The sequence below is a fragment of the Cervus elaphus genome, chromosome X (assembly GCF_910594005.1).
Source record: "Cervus elaphus chromosome X, mCerEla1.1, whole genome shotgun sequence".
Lineage (NCBI taxonomy): Eukaryota > Metazoa > Chordata > Mammalia > Artiodactyla > Cervidae > Cervus > Cervus elaphus.
The window spans coordinates 104,900,651-104,916,986 of record NC_057848.1 but is presented as its reverse complement, the minus strand read 5'-3'; the positions used below and the strand labels follow the sequence as shown (position 1 = coordinate 104,916,986).

Here is a 16,336-nt window from a genome sequence, read left to right as displayed (position 1 = left end):
AGAACGAGCAGAGACTGGGAGTGGGGGAGAAGGAAAACAACAGAGAAAGTGCTTTTTAAATTCAGTCACAAATAATGAGGCTAGTATCAGCTTCACACTTGCTTGCTAGTCTTGACTGTTAGTGAAAAGTCACAATAGAGCTATAGAAAGAGGGAGAATTAATAAAGATGAAGCATGCCTTATTTGGGAGGCAGCTTAATTATATAGACCAAAGCTTTAAAGCAGTCAGAGAATCCCTCAATTCTCCAGGAACACCGCTCTGCCCAGAGTAAGAAAGCACCTTATCCCTGGCCCAAGAGTTTCATTCCAGAGAAGGGGGAGGGGTGGCTGCTGGTGGTAGCATTGGCAGTGAGTGGAGATAGAGGAGAGAAGGATGAAGGGAGCTGACAGAAGGGAAGAATTAGTGAGAAGTTACAGATGGGTGAATGAATTTCTGCAACAAATTCAAATCAAAGAGAGGGGAGAGAAGGAGGGGAAAAAAAAAAAAAAAAACAGTGTGACAACCAAGGTAGTAAACCTATAGGAAAAGAACTTGCCCAGGGGGCATTAGGTATTCAGTTGAAGATAAGTTTCCATTATAAACAAATTGCATCTGTACTATTTATTTTGGTTTTTAGCAAAACTCTGAAAAATCTCATGGTAATTAGATGTCCTTCCAGGAAGTTATTTAAGCAAAGTGTAGACCCTCCTTTTGCCACAGAGCACTCCCTAGTACATGGAAGGTGGGTACTAAAGCTCTGGGACACCAGCACATCTCCATCTGAGGGCACTTCACTGGCTTAAGTAAGTGAGTATAGTATTAAATTTCATTTTAATGTGGTGGTGGGAGATATAGGTAGGAGTGTATTTTGCATAGGAGTGTATTTATGGTACCAGTCACTTTGCCTTTCCCTGCCCCTATTATTATTAATATTGTTATTGCAATTATTTTAAACAAGTTGGAACAAATATGGGCTGCTCAAAAGTGAAACACTCCTCCCAGTTTGGAGTTTCGTCTCATCCTCCTCTTTAGACTTGTAAGGGGATGGGGGAAGATAGCAGTCCTGCAGCAAAGACAGGCACACAGGCTTTCTCAGAGGATTGATTGCTCAGGGAAGACATTTTTTTATACTGTGAAGTGGCACTTACGCCGCCAGTTCTTGACTGTGAAAACTGCTTTTCCTGGGCAATGCTCTTTAAGGAAAAACTTCTTCAGTCCAGTGATTGGTGACTGAGGGAATCGTGGAGCACAGAGGATTGGGCGGGATCTTGGCTCCTAATAATGCCTTCTTATCCAATGAAAAGCATTTCCTATTGAGACCCCCAAGAGTTCCCCAGGCCCTCCGCTCAGGCCCGGACTTTGGGCCTTTTCTTGAGTCCCGGTTTTAAAGGCATGCCAGCTACAGCATTCAAGAGGGCCGTTCCTTAACAAAGGGAAAGAGATAAATGTAAATAAGCTCACATTTTCAGAAGGAGCAGTTTGCTGTAAGAAGCTTCAGCAGCCAGAGTCTGCTACTTTGGGCTGGGATAAACTTTCCCTGTAAAAAAAAGAATAATAATAGATTAAAATATGCACTTCTAAAGTGCGAGTTTCCCGTTTACATGTTTATTAGCTAATTGTCTACAGGCATGAGCACACTCTCTCATCTAGCACACTCTTTCTTGGGGTAAGTCTCTTTGAGAAAGATTTGATTCGGGCGTTTGGGGGTGGGGGATGGCGTAACAAACTTCAGTGGAAGCACTGAGGCTTTGAGGGTTTGGGGAAAGAAATTAGATTTCAACTCTGAAGTGCTGAACAGGGATCTTCGTGTTAATGGTTACAAAAGAGGATTTTCTATTGTTTTGGCAATAATACTGTTTCAGTGGAAGAGATACAATATTTTCAGGCTGTTTCATGTTAACACAGTTGTCCTAAAAAGCTGATTTAAAATCACAGAGTAAAGCAATTTATAAATTTCTTTGGCTAGCTTTATGTTTCTTTAGTTTACAATTGATTGTGAGCTAATGTGGCTTCTATTATGATGAGGTTTCTTCTAGTGAAACTATACAGCAGCATGCCTTTGATGCCTAATTGATTTGTGGAGAATGTGACATTTGCTTTATTGAATAATTCATGAATAATCCATAAAGGAAGAAACACAGTTTAATGGAAAACTAATTCTGGCATAAATGGAATTTGTTCTTATATGTGAAATTAATTACCATTTTTCAAACAAATGCAATAATGTGACATTTAAAATTCTCTTCTTGTATATCCTGAATATTTTTAAGATTTTTTTTTACTTACAAGATTTTGTTGAATTGATAAATACTGTATATTAGTTACTTTGTTTTAGGACATTGAGCACTGTAATTTATTATTATTCCACTGTGGAAAGGACCAAACAAATTCTAAGATTAGAATATTTCAGAGCTTAGTTGGGTTGTTCACTTTGCTACCTTACCAAATTATACCAACTTTCTTTTCCCTTAGCTAATATGAAGAAGACAGCAATAATAACCTAAGCTCCAAATTATTCAGTGGCTTTGAAGTGCTTATTTTTCAGAACAGAATTTCAAATAACATATCCCATCAACATAGACTGTAAATTATTTTGCCTTGTCACAAATGAAATGTGCTCTTGCTGAAAAAGATGAGTTCAGCTGAAACACTTGATGGCCGCTATACTCTGAAGTGTCTCCTGCTAATCAGAGATGCAAATGAAAGCCCTATTGGAAAGAGCAGACCAGTCTTTCTGAATGTATACTCACAAAAGTTAAAAAGAGGACTGGGAATATGACTTACAGAGATAGGCTAAGTTTAGCTAAAGCTTAATTTATTCAATTCCATCTGACAGAAACTGTAATAAAAAGTGTTGCCCTTACTGTGGTGTGGTCAAAGATTAATTGTGTAGTTGCCTTTTTTCTGTCTATATGGTTATTGTGTATAGTCTACTCTTGGCCTTTTTAAGGGAGAGGAGAAAGCTTAATAATGTACTTGTGAATATTAGTACTAAAAATTGGGAGCTTGATAGGAATTCACCTACCATTGGTTATTCAGCCCCACTTTTAGTAGATAAATAATTGGTTATTAGAGCACGACATAGGATAAGTAGTCTACTGATTCCTTATAGTTATGTTCTGAAGTATTTCAATAACCTTATATTTTGAGGAGAGAGGTGACTGGGGAACAGGTAGAATAGGTCAAGGATTAAGACCTAGACAATTAGAGCTGATACATGAGGAAAGAAGAGGAGGAAAATGAGGTTATCAGGGTGACTTTACCATATAAATGCCAGCTTGATCTGTGATTCTTAGGTAATGATAAAAATTAATAATATTTACTTCTGATTTTTTTTTTTTTACTTCTGATGTTAAATCTAAACTATGTATGGTAATGGATGTTGACTAGACTTACTGTGATGATCATTTCACAATGCATACAAATATCAATCAAATCATCATTATAATATATATTTAAACTAATATTATGTCAATTATACCTCAATTAAAAATAAAATAAATTAGCAATAGTTTTACTGAGTCTAATAAAAATTAATTTCCCTTATCTCAGACTTTGAGGGATTAAAATTTTTTTTTGCAGTGACAAATGGGAGCAGGTGAAAACATCTGATAGGAGGGAACAGCCAGTAAAGTCACACTGCCATGACGCCAATTGAAGGCTGCTAATAATCAAGGCAAAGACGGAGCAAAAAGAGAAACTGAGGACCAGAAGGGGACTGTGACTTGGTCTTACACAGTTAGCTAGTGATGGGGCTGGATGTGGCTACATTGAATTAATACCAAATATGAAAACTTCTAGGTATTTGAACTTCTTAGTTTTCTTTGATTCTAAACAAAGAAATTTTTTCTTTATAATCTGTGTCAATTGTGAAAGCCATAAAAAAAGAAATGTTAATGTTCTGTCTTTCTTTAAGATAAATCAATAAAATAATATCAATTTCTTTCCAGGAATACTGGTCTCTGGAGGAGTGTGAAAATCAATTCTCCTTAATGTTAAGGTGATCTCAAATATATTTAAAATTGTCTCATGATTTTATTTTTAAGTTCTGATTCCTTTAGATTAGAGAAAAATTATTTCAGGAGAGTTCAAGCATAGCAGTCTACTTTGTTTTGTTTAGGCCACCTTCAGAAGGGAGTGAGGTGTGATGATAGTATAAATTTGCCACTTTATAGGCAGTAAGTGCTACTTGTAAGAATACTATTGCAGAATATTTCTGGTTCTATACAGGTATTTTAGGTAGAATTGTGATTTGAAGATGTTACAGACATGCTATATTAGGTTGGTCTAGGACATCCTAGTAGAGGCAGTGGTGACTGTCAGTGTGCTAATATTCAGTAATTGAAGACTTGCTCATATGACTACAGTTCAGAGAAGGAAGAAATCCAGCTGGACTAGGGATGCAGGTTAGAGACAAGGCAGTAAGGTCTCCACATGTTGTTCTAGTCTTCTTTCCTCTTCCCCTATCAAGGCTCCTGCTCAATAGTAATAGTCATTGCCAGGGAAAAGAAAGGAGAAAAACAACAACAACAAAACCCAAAGAACCAATACAACTTCAATCGAAATAAAGAAATCTCCTTTGTTCAGTTATTTTTAATGTAAAGTAATCTGAGCAAATTCCAGAAAATAGTGAAGGACAGGGGAGCCTGACGTGCTGTAGTCCATGGGGTCACAAAGAGTCAGACACATCTTAGTGACTAAATAACAACAAAAACAATTACCTTATAAAGTGGAAGAAGTATTTTATGCCTTTTGTCACTAGTTATCCTTAAATGATTATAAGTTACATAAACTCATGGACTTCGTGTGTGTTAATATAACTAATAAAATATGACATAACAGTAACAAATTTCGAAAATAAAATGTTTTCAGCAACTCTGTAATAATGAAATCGAAAGCATTTATATACCATTTTTAAATGTGTTGGCTCTCATTTACTCTGATTTATATCATATAATTTTTTTTTTACCTTATGATTTTGGTATACATTTTATTGAAAAGTTCTCTCCATGACATGCTATTGTGATTATTTCTATTTCACAGTATCCGTTGGAGGAAATCTCTAACCACAGTACCTCCGGAAAGTTCATTGATCGACCAAGTCTTGGATAAAATTGGTGCCAGAATTTGGTTTGAACTAATGTGGTGAGTACCACTGTCCTGGTAATAACTCTCTCTAAAATTCTTAATTTTATTCTCCAACTTTTTTTCTAACCAGTGTTTCCAGTTTATTACAGATTATATGATTTTAAAAATCCAGAATGTAGGGAAGAGTTGTAATTGTTTATTGTAATCCAGGCAGATTTGGTGTGGAAAAATATTGATTCTTTGGTTTAAGCCCTCTCTGCAACTGGAGAAGGAAATGGCAACCCACTCCAGTGTTCTTGCCTGGAGAATCCCAGGGACAGGGAGCCTGGTGGGCTGCTGTCTATGGGATCACACAGAGTTGGACATGACTGATGTGACTTAGCAGCAGCAGCAGCCACTGGTATATACCTTTAGCAATGGGAGACATGGCTTTTATTCATATTATCAGGATCAGTATTCAAGTATATCAGATGAATTGTATGCAAACTGGTAACTGATTTACTTGTTCAAATATGTGAAATAAAGTCAGATTCCTAGCTGGCATTTATGAACCTCACAGGATTTGGAAATAGGTTCTTTTAGGAACACCTAAAAATTTCCTCAAAATGTCTGGGGCTTCTGCTAAGATCAAGTATTAAATTTCAAGACTCTAGACAATTTCATAATATTAGGTTGAACAATTTATCTACAGTTGTCTTACTCTATAAGTTACTGCTAAGGAAAATTCTGCTTTAGTAAGATTGATGAGCTCTTTGACCCCATCATGTTGAGCACTAAACCACATTATCTTTCAAGTATTAGACTGTGTTATCAGATGAAGCATTAGTGAAAGACTAGAATAATTTTTTAGTGAAAAAAATTAAGTTAATCACTAAGGATAGAACTGCTCAGATTAGGATGTATGTCAATTTCCTGCTCATTTCAAATAAAGCAGGAGGACAAAACAGTCATAGCAATCTTAGTGTGAACCAAATGTAACAAAGAGACTTCTTCAGAAGGATATTTCTTGTATAAACAATAAATGAGGATAAAAAATAAATAAGTCTTATCAATTTAAACATTTGACACTGAGAGAGGCTTGTTTGAGATGAGACCTGATATAGATGAATTTCCCAGCTCAGTTATGGAGTGAAACATTTACCAATGGTTTCCTCCATATGTAATTTTATATGGCTAGGTTGCGTTTTGAAAACTATTATGAAACAGTAACCAGTGCACAGAAACATCAATTGGAACCATGTGTTTGATTGTGACCTGTGCTTGTGACTTGGCCTAGAAGATTTCCTTAAGGAGTCTTCTCTGTTAGCAGCCACTCGTCTGAGGAACAGCAATCTGGACATATTCCCTATTACTCCAGTGGGATAGCTTTAATCTATATTTTTGCAACATTTTTGTATTTTTTAGTTTGCTTCACTGCTAAATATTTATAGACAAAGACCCAATAGGTTTCAGCTTCCTCTGAAAACTATTGTGGCAGTGTCCTAAGCTTCGACTAGAGTAGAAAGAGGAAATGGCTCTGGGGATCAGAAGCACTCTGATCTGACCCAAGCTCATTAAAAAGGGAGCAAAGCAAAGAAAATTGAGTATTCTCTTTCTTTAAGACCTCGTCTCCCTGAATTGTCTCCCTGAATTATGGATTGTCTTCTGTAAGGAACAAAAGCAAGTCAGCCTTTCTGGGCTACTGGGAATATGCCAGAAATTAGACCTTTGTTTTCAATATATCATCTGAAAATTTAGCACTTAGTAAAGTGATTTAGATATTCATCTTTACAGGAAAAAAGGGCTAACTCTACTTCCTCCAGGAGCCCCAAAGACCCCAAACATGTTATATTTCGTTATCATTAGAAATTTTTTATAAAGGAAAAACATTGTGAACACTACTGTGAACTGTCTGAACTGGCTCCATATGTGTAGGTCAAAGTTAAAAATTCATGAAGGTCAGATTTCTTTTTGGCCAACCTCCAGGTAACTTGCTTCCTGCCTGTTGTCACTGAAAATACATCCACTCAGCACTCTGAACCCCTAGGTGATTAATTTATAATAATTGGCTGTAAAAGTCTTCACAAGATAATAGTCTAATGCTACTTGCAGTGAAAGATGTAATTAACTATGTCAGTCTATTTTTTTTTTCTTCTTCATCTCATCTGAAGCTCAAGTGTTGGCCCTTTGCCTCCATTCAGTACACAATATGTTAGCCATTTAGGAAAATATAGTGGTTATAAAAACACTGTTTATTTCAGTGGAAAGAAAAGAAAGCCAGTTAGAAAAGAGATCTCATTTCTCTCTTTCATTGATTTTTTCTTCAGAATTAGTTTTAAGAGTCAAATGCCTCTCTGATTTTTTTTTAACCATAGCTCAGTGGGAAGATATTCCTTTTGGTATGCACTCCTGGGCTGTCCTGTTATGATAAAATTGTGTAGTTAAGGTAGAAACTTAAGGGAAGATTTCTGAAGTAGAGTGTTAGGAGGTGTTAGGAGGAAGATGTGTTACTAATATGAAGTTCAGCATACCGAGAAAGACAGAGACATGTGTCCAGCTGTGTTAGATGAAGGAAAATGAAAAAAACTCCTGTAATATTTCTTTGTGGTTAGGTAGGACTGAATGCTGGGCAAGCTCATAAAGCTACTCACAAACCCTGTTGAATCTTCCTAGCCTCAGCTGGGAGACTTAGAGGTAATGTTTATACAGGGAAGAGAAACTGTATAGCCAAGTTACAGAGCGAACCAATGTCTGAATCAGAAATAGAACTCCTTGCTTCCAGTGCTGTGTTAAATCCCAGCACCACACCCTCTCCGCCAGACAGCAAAAGGTGCTGTGTGTTTGAGCAAGGGAAAGCTATGAATAGGGCCTTAGTGACAGTTTTCCCATGCTCTCTCTTCAGGATTGAGACTGTAATGCTTTATTGTCTTTGGTCCTTTCTCTCCCATAGAACTTGGTCATGCAAAGCAGAAGAACAGAAGTGCCAGACATTTGCAGACTGTCTGCTGTGGATATAGTGTATATGTTCTAAGAGATATAAAACTGAATAGAAAACTGGGGATTTTTGAAACAGTTATTTGAAAACAGCTATTTGAAACATGCCATCTTGGGAAGTACAAAATAATACAGAGCCAGTGAGCTAGAGGTATACTCTGGAAAGGGATCACCAGTGGGCAGACTGGAGGGACTCTGAGCAAATATGGAAAGTCTTCTATTATGAAAACATTTTCCAAATAAAATTTATTGACAGTACTTATTGTAGAAGGCAAGTGCAAGCAAATCATAGTGAATGAGGCTTGACTTTAATGTTAGGGGTTTTTCAGTCCCATAATTTCATTAGATTATGTGATTATATTAGAGGGATATTTTTGACTAGTTTGATTTCTTTCAGCAATAAAAAAAAAAAAATGACTTCCAGACTAACGGGTAGCATGTTGGGTGTAAAATGGTATATAATGTGGTTTAAGCAGTTGAGAAGTTGCCATTGTCTTCCTTTCTGCCAACCCCTTGGTGAAGCAATCTTTAGAAACTTAGATTTACAGCTCTCAAAGTGAGGTTTGAATGCCATTGACTGAGATTTTCCTGGCTTTTTGTTTTTCTTTTTCAGATTAGATTCATTGACCTTAAGCAGTCATTGTGTACTGTTTTTTTTTCTGAGAAAAATGGAAGAAGTCAGATGAAGCAAGGTAGAGAGGATGGCATTAGAGGAATTATCTTCTGAGCCCTTAATACAAATTAGATGGAAATAGTGACCTCTCTCCAGCAAGGTCTTCTTTTTTGTGTGTTTTATTCTTCCTTTTCTCTCAATTCTTCTATTTTTCTTTCTCTGCTACTTTCTTTGCTATTCCCTCTTCTGCTCTCCACATCTATTTTTATTTCTTCCTTGTCTGGATTTTTTTTTCCTCCTGGACCTTCCTTTGTCAAGATTTTTACTATACCCTGCTTTCATGTATCAAGGTCACTTCTGGCAAAAGTTGAGCTGGCTTTTGAGTTGAGCCATCTCATATGAGATGAAATGGCCATGAAGGAATATGATCTTACAGAAGTGTTAGACTCAGGGGAGGCACTCCATAAAGCTCGTTAAATGAGAATTCAGAAACAGCACACTTCCAATTTTAACTTTAAACTTTGCTATTAAAAATGCCAACACTTTTTTTGCACTCTGTTTTCTCCAAAGTCAGCTCTCATTCTAGGCACTACAGTGAGTGAATTTTTTTTTTTTCTCTCTCAAATCATGTTTTCCTCCCTCAGGCCAACCACTGGTTGAAGTGACTTCAGACCTCTATATTTCTGGCAGATTCCTCCTGCCAGTCCCTTTTCTGTTATATATGAGGTCCTGTGACCTGTTCCAGGAGTTGGAAAGAAAGAGTGACATAAGGAAGAATCAATTCAGAGAAATGGCTTTCACATTTTAAAATATAATCATGTGCAAACTCATTACTGGGTATGTCAGGAACAAAGACCACTTTCACTCCATATCCTCTTCATTGAAAAGAATTCATTCAGCTGCAACTTATTCATAGTGCATTATAGAGCATTCAGAAGACAGTCCTCCAATGGCAGCTGTTGACCTAGGAGCACGTTAGTAAGATTTCTATATGCACCTTTGAACGATATTGGTTCAGATATCCAACAAAGCTAATTAGTCAGCGACCTCCACGCGTACAAGAATGGCTGTTCAACTCAAATCTACCTTTCATATTTCACTTTTATGTAGCCAGAAAAGGCTTTATTGACCTGGGCCATTTTAAAAGCTAAAAGCATGAATGTAACTCATGGAATGGGCAGTGGGAGAGGGAGTAAGACAATATCCAAGGCTCAGGGTCTGGCATGAAAGAACCTTGGTAAGGGACCACAATCTAAAGGAGAGAAACACTGCAATTGTCATTTGAATTCTCTCTCTATAGAGGCTTTGTAATGGAGTGAGAAAAGTTTCAGCCAGAAGTTTTAATGTACTGAGGAATTCCTGCTCTCTGAACCTGTATTTTAGAAGAAAAGATGAATCAACATTTTAATTCCGGAGTTTACTTATACCTTTATTTTTTTAGCCACTGAATAATCTTTTATTTGAATTTTTTGATTTATGGAAATAGGTAGATATTTATGTGATGGTATGCACAGTCCTTATTTTGTGGCTCATTCATAGATTTCTAAGTTTGCAGATGAGCCTGCTTTTCAGAGAACTTTTTAAAGAGGTTTTCCTGGCGGTCTCATATCCACATTTAGTCTTGTGCAGTAGAACTAATACTCAACAATGAAGTTTAGTAATACCAGAGAGTAGACAATATAATTTAGAGAAGCTTAATAATCCTCTGGTTAGGAATTTAAAAAGAACACCTGAATTCTGGTTCTGACTATACCATTTACATGTTCTTACAATTCTGACATTATGTAATTCTAAATTATATAAGCCTCAGTTTCTGCTTCTGCAACATGATGATAAATTCCTGCCCTGCCTATCTCATGGTGTTTTTGTGGGAATCAAATAAAAAACGTTTTTGAAGTTAAAAAATTATACAAATTTCCAAGTATTAGCATTGTTTTAAATATCAGAGTCTCCATATCCCTACCCCTACTAGCCTAGGGCTCCCAAGGAACAAATACCTTATTCCTGTGAATTGCAATGCTACAGTATAGTGCTTACTGTCTTGAGTGTGGTCCCTCCTGTTCCCGCAACATACTCTTGTACTGCCTTTTAACATATGGTAGGTAATCAAAAGGTACTTGTTAAACCAAACTGAATATGCATGTTATTTCCAGTCTGTGTGAACAGAATATCTTTTACTCCACAAAAATGGATGGAAGATAGATTTGATGACTCATTTAATCTTATCTCCCATAGGAGGAAAACATTTCCTACCAGTCTTTAGTCTCAGAGTGCTGAACCCTGCAGCCCGCAGGCCTCCTGAATAAAAGTCCATGGGTGACAGAAGATTCATTGACTTCCAATTCCAAGATTTAAATTCAAACCTCAGACCCAGGTTGGGCAATGCTACTGCCAATAATACTTGCATTGTTGATGATTCCTTCAAGTATAATCTGAATGGTGCTGTCTACAGTGTTGTATTCATCCTGGGTTTGATAACCAACAGTGCCTCTCTGTTCGTCTTCTGCTTCCGCATGAAAATGAGAAGTGAGACAGCTATTTTCATCACCAATCTGGCCCTCTCTGATTTGCTCTTTGTTTGCACTCTACCTTTCAAAATATTTTACAATTTCAACCGCCACTGGCCTTTTGGTGATACCCTCTGCAAGATCTCTGGGACTGCATTCCTAACCAACATCTATGGGAGCATGCTCTTCCTTACCTGTATTAGCGTGGATCGTTTCCTGGCCATTGTCTATCCCTTCCGATCCCGTACCATTAGGACCAGGAGGAATTCTGCCATTGTGTGTGCTGGAGTCTGGATCCTAGTCCTCAGTGGTGGTATTTCAGCCTCTTTATTCTCCACCACTAATGTCAACAATGCAACCACCACCTGCTTTGAGGGCTTCTCCAAACGTGTATGGAAGACATATCTGTCCAAGATAACCATATTTATTGAAGTTGTTGGTTTTATCATTCCTTTGATACTGAATGTCTCTTGCTCTTCTGTGGTGCTAAAAACCCTCCGTAAGCCTGCTACATTGTCTCAAATTGGGACTAATAAGAAAAAAGTGCTGAAGATGATCACAGTGCATATGGCAGTCTTTGTGGTATGCTTTGTACCCTATAACTCTGTTCTCTTCCTGTATGCCCTGGTGCGCTCCCAAGCCATTACCAATTGCTTGTTGGAAAGATTTGCTAAGATTATGTATCCAATCACCTTGTGCCTTGCAACTCTAAACTGTTGCTTTGACCCTTTCATCTATTACTTCACCCTTGAGTCCTTTCAGAAGTCCTTCTATATCAATACCCATATCAGGATGGAGTCTCTGTTCAAGACTGAAACACCTCTGACCACAAAGCCTTCCCTTCCAGCTATTCAAGAGGAAGTTAGTGATCAAACAACACATAATGGTGGTGAATTAATGCTAGAATCCACCTTCTAGGTACAAGAAGTCTCTTTAGGTCCAGATATGGTTTCTTCTATGATTTTCCTATGCTATGAATAAAAAATTTGAAGCTAATGATATTAAGAATAGATTAATGTACTGAATATAGTCAGCTACATTTATTTGAATGTTTATTGTAATACATATATTGTTTTGTTCAATAATTATAGGTCACATCTAATTACAACAGCCAAAAGGAATTGCCAAACTCTTCTTCTGGGTTGGAAATTCAGTGTACCACATTATATAAGTCGACAGTAGCCTTGACTTCAGCGATACAGAGGTTACTTAAAAACTTTGAAAAAGTATATTTCCATTCCAATATTTGGTAATTAGTTTGGGCCTATAAATATAGAACAAATTCAGGTATTTGTTTTTAAACAAGCTTTTGTGTTACTACTGATATATACTAGTCTTCTTTTTGCTTTTTTTGTCATTGAGTTTATTTTAGTACAAGAACATACTTTAACATTATTAATAAAAAAGTATCAAATTTAAAAAAGTAAAATGTATTGCATATATTTTAAAAGCAGAAACATAAATTGTGTTTGTATGAATATTGCTGGAAAGAAATGGAAAATTAACTGGATTTACATATTTGCAGTTACCAGCAGTTTCAGCTTTTAAAAACTTTTCCTTTTTTTATACTATATTAAATTTCTTATATGAAATGTCAAATCCAGAAAGCTGCTAAGTATGTGCCCAAAACAGGGCAAAATGGAAAATCACATAAAATAACAAATGTTCATAAAAAACTAAGAGAAATTAATATTTTCTCTAAGAATTTTCAATAATTTTTTCTTTTGGGAGACTAATTTTTATAAATATTCTGTATGTGAAATTTTGAAGCACAGTGCAACCATAAAGCGGCTGCATTTGTGCCCAGGTCAGAAGCAAATTGAAAAAAAAAGACAAAAGTATAACAAAAATATAATAATAAAACAAAAAACTTTCTTAAAACTTGCATTGATCATTTTTTGAGGGAGGGAACAGAGATCTGTAACTTTAAATTACTTATGCTTTCATATTAATTTTGGAGCACAATGTAGCCAGAGAGCTGCTGAATTTGTGCCCAGGTTGGGAGCATATTGAAAAAAAAATACATAAACCAAACTAAACCAATGCAAACAAACAAACACACACAAAAAGAAAAACTGTAAAACAGTAAAAGCCACAAAAATATTCCTAACACTTGCATTAATATTTTATTTATTATTTGACTATATGTAAATTTTAAATTACTATATTATTTGTATAAAATTTTAGAGTACAAGTAGAAATCCACTACATTTGTGCCCAAGTCAGGACCTAACTGGAAAAAAATAAAAGCAAAATAACTCCTTAGAAAACAACAACAACACACACACACACACACACACACACACACACACACACACAACTTAGAACTTTTCTGAGCATTTTTAAAACTTACAAGATGCTATAACTTTCTTATGATGCTTTGAATTAAAATGCAACTAGGAAGTTACTAAGCTGGCATCTACTTCAGGAGCAGTTAAAATCAATATTTAAAAGTATATACAAGAAAACTTTTTTAACTAACTTAAACAACAAAAGCAGCAAAGACATCTTTAGAATCTCTTACCATTTATTGAATGAAGTATAGATTTAAGAATATTAAAACTTTAAACAAAACTTCTGAGCATGGTATAGCTTGAAAGATTTGTGCTCAGGTAAGAAGTAGTGAAAATGAATATCCTGCATACATACTACACACAACCATACACATAAATAAAGCACTGCAAAACAAAACCAAAATATTCTTAAAGTATGTTTTAATCAATTTTTTAATTATTTAGAGATGTGATAATTTTAAAATGCTAAGACTTCTTAAGCAAAAATTTCAGAAACAATGTATTTTGTAAGTTCCTGAACTTGTACCAGGGAGTGATTTAAAAAAGATTAAAAACCATAAAATAATGACAAAAGATTAAAACTTTTAAAGCCATAAGCTAATTGTTAAAACTCTTATTAACATTTGTCTTTCAGATATATGTAGATTAAAAATGCTAAAATTTGAAGGTAAAAGTTCATGAGCATAATGTAACTCTTAAAAACCGCTAAATCTTTCCCCAGACTAAGAACTGATTGAAAAAAAGGGCTAAAACAATAGAACAATAATAAAACAGAATTCTCAAAAATGGCATTACTTTTTTCCTCACGATCTAAATTCCTAAAAATAATCAGGCATTATATTGTCTTACGAAAACAGGTTATAGATAGAATATGTAAGGCATTAGATTAAGTTAGATGAAATTAGGTTAAGTTAGGTAAAGTTTGGTTGTTAGGTTATATTGTAAGATCAAATTAGTTATCAAAGTATGAGTAATCTTTTTGTTTCTTTTAGTATTCTTTCTCTTCTGTTTCTTATAAATATAAACTATATGTGAACTTTTGTTTGTGCCCTTGACTCTCAAAATTATGAAATTTTAGGATTATTACACCAAACCATTTAATAGAATATATTAACCAGGTTGACATAAAATATATCATTAAACCAATTTCCTTCTGTATAATTTCCATATTTAGTTTTGTTTACTTTTCCATTTTCAACTTATTTTAATTTCAAATTTTATAGTTAATATAGCTTGCTAATAATAAAATTTTTGTCATATTAACAATGTAACCAACAAAATGTAATGTAAGCTAAATATAAAATTACCTTTTATTTTACATTTAAAAGCAAAAGCAATCATTCAACTGTAGTTACAACTTGGATTTTAAGTGCTTATTAAATGTAATAAAATACATTTGGATTATCTAGCAGTTATACTTCGGTCAAATATTTATTCAACTTGCCCTTTTTATTGAATTATAATTGATATACAATGTTATATTAGTTTCAGGTATGCAGAAGACCTGAATAGACATTTTTCCAAGGAAGATGGTCAACAGGCATATCACATGAAAAGATGCTCAGCATCACTAATCATCAGGGATATGCAAGTAAAATGAGATACCACCTCACATCTGTCAGAGTGGCTATTATTAAAAAGACAAGAAACAACAAATGTTGGCAAGAATATGGAAAAAAGGGACCCCTGAACTTTGCCTTTATCTGTGGGCATCCAGAGACAATTTTATCTTTCCTCCATCTTTCAGAAAAGAACTTATTAAAAGATATTTGATCTCAAATCAATTCCAATACTTTGTTTTTGAAGTTGTCGGAAGACTAATGTACAGTTGCAAAAGGAAAATCCCTGGGTGACTTTTCAGGCATCAAACTGAAAGGTTAAGCTGATTTGTCCAACTTGGCTTTGATTTATTTGCAGTTTATTGCCAAGTTGATGCTTGAATCTGACTTTTCAGATTTGCTGAAATACCCTAGGATGACTGGGAGGCCTGCGGAAAGTCAGGGGGAGAAAACATCTAACAACAGTGAGATGATTTTGGAAAGAGGTGGCTGACTGATCAATAACTAAAACAAGTGGTGGTCCCAGGATAGCAGCACAGGAAATTCCTAGTCATTCTTATGCCTTCTAACTCTCAGGGAAAGCAGTGTCAGCATTTCATAAAGCACATTGTATATTGGTTTCCCCATGTGATGACAGCAAACATTGCCTTTTCTAACATCATGACCAGCATGGTCAACCCTAGGGTATGTTTAAAATTATAAGAACTTTGTCATTAGTGACCTTCTAAGCCAGATCCTCAGAAGAAATGGGGATATGCCATTGGTTTCACATCCTTATTAACCATCTTCCATCTGTCTGTACCCCCAAAGCCCTGCAGTTTATGTTTGCTATTGTTTCCCAAACTCTTTACCTATGTTCCTTGTGGCCCTTTAACATCTCTCCCCACCTCTTACAGAAATAGTACTTCTTTGTGGACCAAAACCAATACATAAATGACATAAATGTCTGCCAAGACAGTGACATATTGAAGAAATTTACATTAAGACACCTCTACCCACTGCTTTTAATTCTCACTTTGGTGTTTGCATCTTATAAAAGGAGTCTGGGTAATCAAATGACTGAAGCAGGGTTGGGATGGGGAGAGATGACTGTCCTTGTAAATGGTAAATCATCTCTTGAACTTCAGCCTCCCTCATCTCATGCAGTACAGCCTCTGTACTGCAACTCTCTTTTCCCACTCTCTTGACACTACCCTGTGTACTACTGAGTTTAAAATATACAGTGCCTTCCTCCAGACAGTCTTTTTTTTTTCCCAAAATTGCCCCCTGATGACTGGGAACACATGCTCTCATTTGATATATACTTGGATTATTTCCCTCAA

At 35.6% G+C, this 16,336-nt stretch overlaps 1 protein-coding gene across 3 annotated transcripts; it reads left to right on the top strand.

Annotated features, from left to right (window-relative positions):
- Positions 1-701: 701 nt before the first annotated feature.
- On the top strand, positions 702-13,196 carry LPAR4 (lysophosphatidic acid receptor 4). Of its 3 annotated transcripts, XM_043897206.1 has the most exons (5): positions 1,285-1,646; positions 3,563-3,781; positions 3,931-3,980; positions 5,024-5,125; positions 10,890-13,196. In XM_043897206.1, exon 5 carries the CDS (start codon positions 10,967-10,969, stop codon positions 12,077-12,079), a length of 1,113 nt encoding a protein of 370 aa, XP_043753141.1. In that variant the 5' UTR covers positions 1,285-1,646; positions 3,563-3,781; positions 3,931-3,980; positions 5,024-5,125; positions 10,890-10,966; the 3' UTR covers positions 12,080-13,196. The 3 variants fall into 3 exon arrangements, with proteins under 3 accessions (XP_043753142.1, XP_043753141.1, XP_043753140.1); XM_043897207.1 differs by lacking the exons at positions 1,285-1,646; positions 3,563-3,781 and adding an exon at positions 702-783; XM_043897205.1 differs by lacking the exon at positions 3,563-3,781.
- The last annotated feature ends 3,140 nt before the right edge of the window (positions 13,197-16,336 follow it).